We start from the raw sequence: 9,372 nt of genomic DNA, 5'->3' as shown, positions 1-9,372 counted from the left end.
TCTCCAGCCCGCAGAGATCCCAGCCCTCAGAGATCTCCAGCCCTCAGAGGTGTCCAGCTCACAGAGATCTCCAGCCCTCAGAGATCCCAGCCCTCAGAGATCTCCAGCCCTCAGAGGTGTCCAGCTCACAGAGATCTCCAGCCCTCAGAGATCCCAGCCCTCAGAGATCTCCAGCCCTCAGAGATCCCAGCCCTCAGAGATCCCAGCCCTCAGAGATCTCCAGCCCTCAGAGATCCCAGCCCTCAGAGATCTCCAGGCCTCAGAGATCTCCAGGCCTCAGAGATCCCAGCCCTCAGAGATCCCAGCCCTCAGAGATCTCCAGCCCTCAGAGATCCCAGCCCTCAGAGATCTCCAGGCCTCAGAGATCTCCAGGCCTCAGAGATCTCCAGCCCTCAGAGATCCCAGCCCTCAGAGATCTCCAGGCCTCAGAGATCTCCAGCCCTCAGAGATCTCCAGCCCTCTGAGATCTCCAGCTCACAGAGATCTCCAGCCCTTCACCTCGTGTTATTCTCCTGAGTAGTAAGTTTTCAGTACCTTGTTGCTGTTTTCAGTTGTACTTTTCTCGACATTTGTTCCCATTTCTTGGTGATTTTTAGTTTGTTTCCTGTTGCTACTTTCTTAGAGCTTTTTGTTGTTACTTTGTTTGATCCTTCATTCTGAGAACTGTCTCTCTTTGCATTTTTTGGCAACAAAGAACCTTTTGTTTCACGCTCTGCATCTGGGTCCTGGCCTCCTTGACTCCAACGTAACATCATACATCTGCTTGGAAATCTGTAAATCCTCATATTTACATGAAAGAGGGGAAAAGGGTCTTTGTTGCCTTTCTGAGAGATTCAAAGACAGGATTAAAACTCAGAAGTTAATTTATAGTCACCTGTCGCAGCTCACCTGAGGAAGAGGAGGAGGAGGAGGAAGAGTTCCACAGACCATGACAACATTGCTCATTTTCCTCCTGCTGTTTGGGGTAAGAGCCATGATTTATTCATTCCGAGTCACTTTGGGTTCCGCCAGTTTTCCCTTTTTAATCAATGTTGAGATAAGCAGGAGCCGCGTTTTTATAATTCATCATCTCTAATTCCTGATTCCCTTTAATGGCCTAATTCTGCACGTTCTCGGTGTGAGCGGAGGCGTATTAATGTGTGGAGATGTTTGTGTTCTTCCCTGTAATTCCCAATTCATGCCACGTGGCCAGTGGTCATTGTTATGTGCATTAAAATGGATGTTACATCAGATATCCGGAACGCTGAGATGAATCCGTTCCCAGTTCAGTACGCGGCTGAAATCGTAAGGTTTGCTGGCGGCAATGGAGGTGGTGGTGGTGGTGGGGGGGGGGACGCCTGTTTAATTTCTAAAAAATGGTGAATGTGAGTGAACACACGACCCTCGGCGGGGGTTGGGTGGCTGATTTACCGCCGCGGGTCCATTCTTCTGTCACCGCTCAACTTACTAAATCTCCAGGCTTTGTTTTCTCACGTGGACTTATGTGGCAGATGCTCCTAATTTCCCCCTGACCTGTCTCCATTTGGCCCTGAATGCGTTATTACACTTTAGATTAAACCCCTAAAGGCTAAGAATTCAAAGGCTTCTCCATTTAACTGCTCCTTTCATTCGTATCCACGCCGGTGAAGCACGGAGCCTCGCGCTAAAGGGATGGAGATTGAACAGCCTGAGACTTTATTTTACTGCTTATGAATAGGAAGTAACATGAATGCAGACCGTTGTTGGCCGTCTGATTACTGTACTCTTGATCGGTTCCAGCAGCGTGTCGCTGCAGACGAGTATTAAAGAAACGCTCCTGCGTCAGCCATTGTTCATGTGAGGTAAGAGCCAGTATGTTCTTACAGCACGTCCCACGCCTCCCCGTTACACCCTTAATTAACACCAAAGGGAGAATTTATTCCTCAAACCCTCCCAAAGAAGGCAACAGCCGTTTACTCTTCTACTAATGGAGGAAGGCGTCGCTGCAACCTTCGTTGCTTTTAGAATTACAACCAAGTAAAATAAGGATTTAAGACTGAAGTTGTCCGGTAATAACGTGCTAACACTGAGAGGTGGGACCTGCTAAAGGTCGCGTAATTGAGTGGGAATAACAATGGAAGGTTTTAGTCTGTTATTCAAACATTGATGACGTGATTCCACCATTGTCCTCGCTCCTGTTGGCCGCTGCTCTTTTCCTTCTTGATAATTAGCCATGCTGGGAATACGAAATTCTGATCGCCAATGGCAAATGACCGAGGGAAACCCCACATGGGTGGAAAACCGGAGTGGCTTGGAATCTGCAGTTGGTTTGGGATGACACGGTGGGACACGGCTGCTTCCGGTTTGAGTGTGCTGCCCTCTGGTTTGGCGCTGCTGCAAATGTTTCAGCCGGAATAATGAGCCAGAGCCGAATGCTAATCGAGGACGTCGGCCTGAAATGGACAACACTTATCCAAATTCCAAATGGCGGCGGCAACAAAATAGGTGCAGTTCATGTTGAAACAAAGGCTCTTGAGCGGTGCCTGAGATGGTGTCGGACTAACATTTAGTAGCCCGTCGTCTCTCCGAGTGAGACAAAAACCCCAAAAAATGAAAAGCCAGAGGGCGGAGATGTCGCTTGACTCTAAATATTTTTTGATGTGCAGCGAAGCTCGAAATGGCACAAAAATATGCCAAGACGGGACACTCGGAGACAATCACGAGGATGTTTCAAGTGCGCTCAGCTTTTAGTGTCATCACAGAAGCACCATCCACACAGGCAGGTTCCCTCTGACAGCAGGATCCAGCAGGATCCAGTCTCAACATGGAGAAAACCGCATTCCGCTGCGCTGTGCACGTGCACGTGCACTTTAATATAGCTTTACTATAGGATCTCCCGTCTGGGAAAGAGCGGAAGCTGATGTCGCTCCGTTCGCCCCCCATGTCACAGCTCCAGGGGTCGGGGTCAGGGTCAAGGTCGGGGTACAAACCTGCTGTTTAGGCAGCATTTGTGAGATATAGCAATGGTTCTTATATAGTGATGTATAGAAATGTATTTAAATGTATCTCAGTGTTCAAATGCATCAAATTTCCAGACATTCCATGAGAGCAAAAGCAGAGAGAATTCCAACATAAACCCAAGCCAATGAAAATCTTTTCATTTCTATAGAATTTGCACATCCAAATCATCCTGCAGCACGACCAGAACATTAAACCGAGACGCGATATCACACCCAAGTGGAGAGTCACAAAGTTCCGAAAGCCGATTACGCCCTCAGACTCTGAGCCAAATAGGTCTGATACCCGGCGCCCGGGAGCAGCGGGGTTGTGTATTCACCGATCTCCGCACCGCTCGTTTTGTTGAATGTGCTGTCAGAATCCACCAGCTACGACTGAGCAGAGCCTAATGATCTCCAGCGCTCCCAGTTCATTTTAGTTCGGAGTGATACATGGAAATTATTGCAGTGTTTACTTGTACGAATTTGGGAAACCTTTCTTCCGCTCTGCTATCAATTTACAGCGAGCCGGCTTAGCCGAGCTACCTCAAGCATGGCCGAGGAGGAACAGCCCATAGGAGTCAATTCTGCTGAACACACACACACACACACACACACACACACACACACACACACACACACTTGTGCTTCTACCTTTGCGAGGACTTCCATAGACATCCCAACCAACCCACTAATCCTCACCCTAACCAGAGCCCAATTCCACCTTAAAACTTAGTCTTATCCCTGAAACAGCCCTTTGAAAATGTCCTCACTTCTCAACAATGTCCTCACTTTGCTAGTAGAATGTGTATTTTGGCACTCAATATGTAGCCAATAGAAGGACACACACAGACTCAGTATGTTCAGGCTGGTCTGCTGCTGCTGCTCCCTGTAATGAGCCTTAAGGCCATCTGCAGCCATCTTTGGCAAAAACAACAAAACAAATGTGCAATTTCTATTGGCCAACAGAACATTTAAGTTTCTATAAGTGCTGTGTTTATCAGTTCCAAATTTATGCAACAGCTCTTGATGTATTATTCATCACCATGATGGATTTGACCATAAACAGATTTTTCTTTCTATATTCTGTCCATCAGAACACAGAACAACAGTTCAACAAAATGTTTTGTGCGTTTCCTCCCCACCACTCTGAGAGAAGACGTGCGTTTCAAGCAAAACAGCCAAAAATGTCAACGTGGATTGACCAGCTATGGGGAAGAAAGGCGGTTTCCTGCCTGTGAGACTTCATCCAAACCCCCCAACAGATGGCATCATCAGGCTGTAACCCTCCAGAAACAGTTGCTGAAAGTCTTCTTCTCTGACTTTCGGGTTCGGTGCTCCCCGTCATCAGCCGTCGCGTTTGTTCAGACGTTGCAGCGCTAATATCAATCAGGCAGCGCGTCAGCGGCTCCGTCGTCAGCAGCAAACGCGTGAGCGGATGGATGCTCTTTCTCTTTAACCAGCACCAACGTGGCAGGAGTCAAAAATATTGCCAGCTGTTCCTGTGATCATCTTTGATTAAATGCTATCGGTGCGTAGGATAACGTGTGCCTAGCGCCAAGCGCTAAATGAGAGCTAGCTGTGTGATGTTTCCGTTCAGTGGTGTGACATGTGACACTGTGGGTTCCCCAGGTCAACACACACCAGTGATGAGGCTTAATGACTTGACCTTCAATATTTGGTCATCTGAGACTTTGAGAAGACGTTAAGTCCCAAAGACCATATTGATATACCCGCTTAAGCCTGTTAATATTGGGCTTAAGCTACGATGGGACACATGCAAACACAACCAGTTAGCTCAGAGCAAACTGGTAGCCTCAGTGAGAGGATGGCGGAAACCTTCCTCCTGTTTGTTTCATCAGCATCATCACCTCAAAAGAACTTCCAAGTCCGACTGAGGACCATGGGTTTGAGTCTAACATCCAGAACCACTTTTGGACAAAGAAGGCGAACACAATACATCGACTATAAAAGTCCTGACTGGCCTGAGCTTTCCCAGCACAGACTTCCCAACGTTATTCCTGGCTGATTGCTTTTTCTGTGGGTTGTTCAGCTTCTGCTTATTGCTTGACTCTGACCACCAGGGAACTTCCATTACTGTGTATCACCATCTGTAACCTGCTTACTTCCATAAAAACCTTGGGCCAAACCTAAATATAGCTGTTTATGGCTGCTGTGAAACGCTCCTCGTGAATCACTCTCACACATTCGCAGAGGCACCTTAAAACTCCCAATCAGTCCTCACTTTAATGCCTGTTTTTAAAATCCCGTAGCTATATCAGCATTCCCACTGCTGACCCCTCGTTTTCCTGCTCACAGTCTTCCGACAGAGCTTTGGTTTCACTCCAGACCAGGATCCCGGCAGCCGTCACTGTTATTGCAGAGTCGACCCCTAAAGTTGTACTGTTGCCTCATCGGCTCACGCCCTCTGGTCAGGTGCTGGTCCTGAGCAGGCACGGCCAAACCCGGTCCTGGATTTCCCACTGAACGCACTTTTAACAGTCGGACTGAAAAGCCGGCTGGATCGTGGCCGAGGCCTGGCTTTGGACGTGGTGTTGAGGCCTTAAAGATGAAATCACGTTTGGATTTACCTCAAAAATGCAGTTTATCATAGAGAAACCTGCAGAAACGGGATCCAAGGGCCTCCTCGGGACTGATGCCACCGGTCCAAATAAAGAAGTCGTAAACATGCCGGTTGGGATCGCTGCAGAATCGACTCCGGGATCGGTCCAGGTTTGTCTTTGACACAAAGACAACAGTCGCGGTGAGGAAATGACATCCTGATAAATATGCGCCCCCACCGGGGGGTGGGGGGGGGGGGGCTGATGCCCAGGTGGGGGCTCGGGTCTGAAGACTCCTGTATTCAGCAGCTGCCGTCGCTCCATGCCGCTGCAATTCCCCATCATAATAACTGTAAAATTTAATGGGGCAAAGACGGATGCGTGGATGTGTCGGCACGTGGACGCGCGCGCCCCCTCCCAGGTGAACGCTAAAGAAAACAGAGCGCGGCCGAAATGTCCAGATTTATAGTCGGGGCTTTCGGGAGACGCCACCACCCAGGATCTCTGAATATTGCAGCGCCTCCTCCGTGCGTGCGCCTCAATATGGATGCGGACGCCTCCCGCGCCCGTCTCGCTGGGCGGCCTCCGCCCGTCTCTCCGTGCTGTAATGCTGCTTTTCACCCTCTGTAATGATTTTTTCGGCTTGTTTGCAGCCTGTTGTCGTTATCCGGCAACCACAGCGGTCATTAGTGTGGCGAGCTGCTCTGTGCGGACCAATAAAGAGGGGCCTTAACAGCGTGGCGGGCTGGTAAAAGGGGTAAGAGAGGGTCTGATGGATGAGCGCCCCTTGATTTAGGAGGGATGGAAACAGGTGATCACTGAGAGCCAACGGGTGAAATGGGCCGAGGAGGGTAAGAATAGGTGAAAGGAGATAAATGTGCGTCACGTGGGGGGAACGGCTGCATGCTGATAATAAATGGCGCCAGATGAAAGTGCGCCGGGGAAGGAAATATGGATAAGAGAAGCGCGCACGTGTGAGGAAAGATCAAACCTCGCTCCAAAGGACAACACTGATATACGATTACAAGATGATATTATTAGAAGCTCTTCATCACCCTCTGCTGTCTCGGCCTCTTCTCCTCCGTCTAAATTACCCTTTCCCGTCTCCAGTTTCCTCCCGTCTCCTGTTCACGTGCTGCAGGACCCGCTGACGACTCTCTGTTCTCTGTCCTTTAACACCATTGTGCCCCCCCCCCCAGTTCAAACTAATCTGTCTCATCAAATGTGTCTCCTCGAGTCTCCGAGGTGCAAACGGGACGCGGGAAACTGGAGTGTCGACCGGCAAAATGAGGATAAATGGGATGAATTTTGAAGCAGCTTCACTATTCTGGCCGCTGATCAGCATCCTGTCGTATCCCCCCCCCCCCCCCCCCCCCCCCAGAGGGGGTAGCTTCATCACTGAGGGTGACAGCTGAACACCAACAGCTTTGTATCGAGACATCAGCTGATCGAAGTACAATGCAGCACCAAGATGGGTGACATGACTTCCAAACCCCCCCCACTTCATTTGCACCCCCCCCCCCCCCCCTCCAGATTCGCCTGTAACGAAGAAGCATCAGGAAATATCAACCTCCCAGCGAACCTTTAAATGCCAGCCATACAGATCAGTAACTTTTAATGAACTCCTCCCCGCCTGGATGGATCCCTGCCGCCCTCTGCACGCTCCCGAGGAGGCGGGAGGAGCCTCCTGAGCCTGGGAATGAATCACCGGACGGATCGTAGATAAATGACAACCCTGGTTTGAGTCCGTCTCCTGGTCCTACGTGGAGATGGAGCAGATATATGGAGGATGAGGGCGGAGCCATCCCCAGAGCCCAGCACCCTATAAAAGACGTGATACCTGCTCTAATCTAGCTGCATTTGCGTATAAGTGGGCTAAACGAGTTCCCATTCTAGCCAAAGCTGTAGGAAAATAATGAGCCCCTTTTAAGGAAAGCCACTTTTCTCATTGCTTGGCTCCAGCAGTTCATTCCCTGGAGCATTTCCTGTTGATCGAGGGCGACAGGGCAAATGTGCTGCTCAGGATGGGGCTGTCCCTTATAGAGAGAAGCTTCCAGGTCTGATTCGCAGCTTTTGGCCGTCTTGGGTTTGTTCGTGGCTCTGCTGGGTTTCGCTTCCTCCTCGCCAGTAACGGGAATGTGTTCACGTCTTTCCGAAGAGCCGGAGCACCCGCTTCCTTGTTTAGGAAACATGAAAACCTGCGGAGGTGTAGCAGCATCTTTAAAACTCGAGGGTATTCAGAATTCATTGGAGCTGTTGCCTCATTTTCACATGGCAGCACGCAGCTTCTGGACTTGCTTCCCGGTATTCCCTGTTTCCCTCCACAGTGCAGGCGGGCGAAATCTCTCTGGATTTAGATTTTTGTTCCGTCTCATCAGAAACTGGGCTCGCACTCGCCGTGACCCCTGTCAGGAATGAACCAAGATTACTTATTAAAACGATGCCGCTCTGACTCAAGCATTTCTCCATTTTGGTGCCGTTTGAAAGCGGCAGATGCTCCTCACGCATGCGTTCACGCTCCTGCACGCGCTAACGGCTCCGCCGTGGCCTCTAAACTCAGTCAGCCTGGTGAGGAGGAGGATTGCCAGCAGTAGGAGCCCATCATCATCATCTGGACCCCCGTCATAAACCCGAGCTTTACTGCCACTCTGGGTCGCTGCTCGTTCTCAGACACCTGTGTCCAGAAAATACTCACGTAACCATCGGGGTCGTTTCAGGAGGCCGGGAAGTGGAAGGTTTGGAGAGTGCTGTGGCAGAAGGAGGACGACAACAAATATTAATGGACCACCTCACGGGACGGAAGGACGACTCCGTCATCCGCGACCTTTCCAGAAAGTGCTCGCACAGCAGTCATTTCAAATGACAGCTTTTATTTTGAAAAGGTCCGCCGTGGTGAAAGACAGCAGACTCTCACTTTTCCTTTGTGCGACATGAAACAGGAAAGAAGAAGAGAGCGGGAGACGGTTCAGATGTAAAAAGCATCGTTAGCGGGGCTAGCAGGAACAAAAGGAGGCTAAAGCGCCTAAAGTTAGCTGCCTGACCTGAAAGTTGCTAAAAAAATAAAAGAAACCCACTATCATCTATAAAAGATCCAAGGACGGCCCAGAGGGAAGCACTCGCATGTATAAACGCTGGCAAGAGCTGTCACCCCCCCCCCCCCAACGTTGGCTCTGTGTTTGCAGAAACGTAGCTTGGGGATTCATCATCTGGGCACATGCTCCTTTTGTGTTTAAGTTCTTTGAAAGGAAAAAAAAAAAAAAGGACGACGAGCCACCAGGGAGGCCGTGGAGCCGCGTTATTGAACAAATAATTAATTCGCATCCCAATTCTGCGGAAAAGTGATGCGGGACAATCAAATGCAGCGTCTGGCCTCACAAGGTGAGTGCCTGAGATGTTTGTGATGGGGATGAGAGCTCCCGCTGGCCGTCACATTCCCTGCAGGCGTCCGATAAAACGGGAGAATTGTTGTGAGTTCCCTCACAATGTGACCACATTCCAAAGCAGAAGAGCCGGAAGTTCTCATCTCACGGAGGCATTTACCTCAGCGCTGCTGTAAGTGTAGCTGATGCTAGCTGATGCTAGCGCTTCAGTGACGCCAGGACACGTTTGAGCTCCTCAGACCTGGAGAGGATACAGCATCTGCTTTTATTTGACAGGAATTAAAGCCATAAACGCTTCCCAGAACTGGACGTCCTTCAGGAATAAACATGCTGTTGTTAGACGCAAAGATAAATATTGGTCCAGTGCAATTTTGGAAGTACTTAGCAAAGAAGGGCTCACGAGTACAGATCGTTTTAGACTGTTAATGAAGCGGGGTTACAAATGTTGAGTTTGTTTTGAAGTAGCTCAGTATTCAA

At 49.6% G+C, this 9,372-nt stretch overlaps 1 protein-coding gene across 4 annotated transcripts in view; it reads left to right on the top strand.

The window, feature by feature from the left end:
- LOC115252647 (pollen-specific leucine-rich repeat extensin-like protein 1) overlaps positions 1 to 4,253 on the top strand; it is a 5,153-nt gene extending 900 nt beyond the window's left edge. For 2 of the 4 annotated variants that reach the window (XM_029848428.1, XM_029848429.1), the window contains exon 3: positions 1 to 620. This exon is cut by the window's left edge and continues 327 nt beyond it. In XM_029848428.1, coding sequence (XP_029704288.1) covers positions 1 to 464 — 464 coding nt within the window. In that variant the 3' untranslated portion in view covers positions 465 to 620. Of the gene's footprint in view, positions 621 to 694; positions 857 to 883; positions 965 to 4,051 lie in introns of those variants that run through there. The other 2 variants (XR_003890974.1, XR_003890973.1) reach the window with 2 other exon arrangements.
- Positions 4,254 to 9,372: the final 5,119 nt, after the last annotated feature.

This window comes from Takifugu rubripes, chromosome 15 (assembly GCF_901000725.2).
Source record: "Takifugu rubripes chromosome 15, fTakRub1.2, whole genome shotgun sequence".
NCBI classification, from domain to species: domain Eukaryota; kingdom Metazoa; phylum Chordata; class Actinopteri; order Tetraodontiformes; family Tetraodontidae; genus Takifugu; species Takifugu rubripes.
Note: the sequence above shows the minus strand (reverse complement) of the source record. Positions and strands in the feature narration are given on the sequence as shown.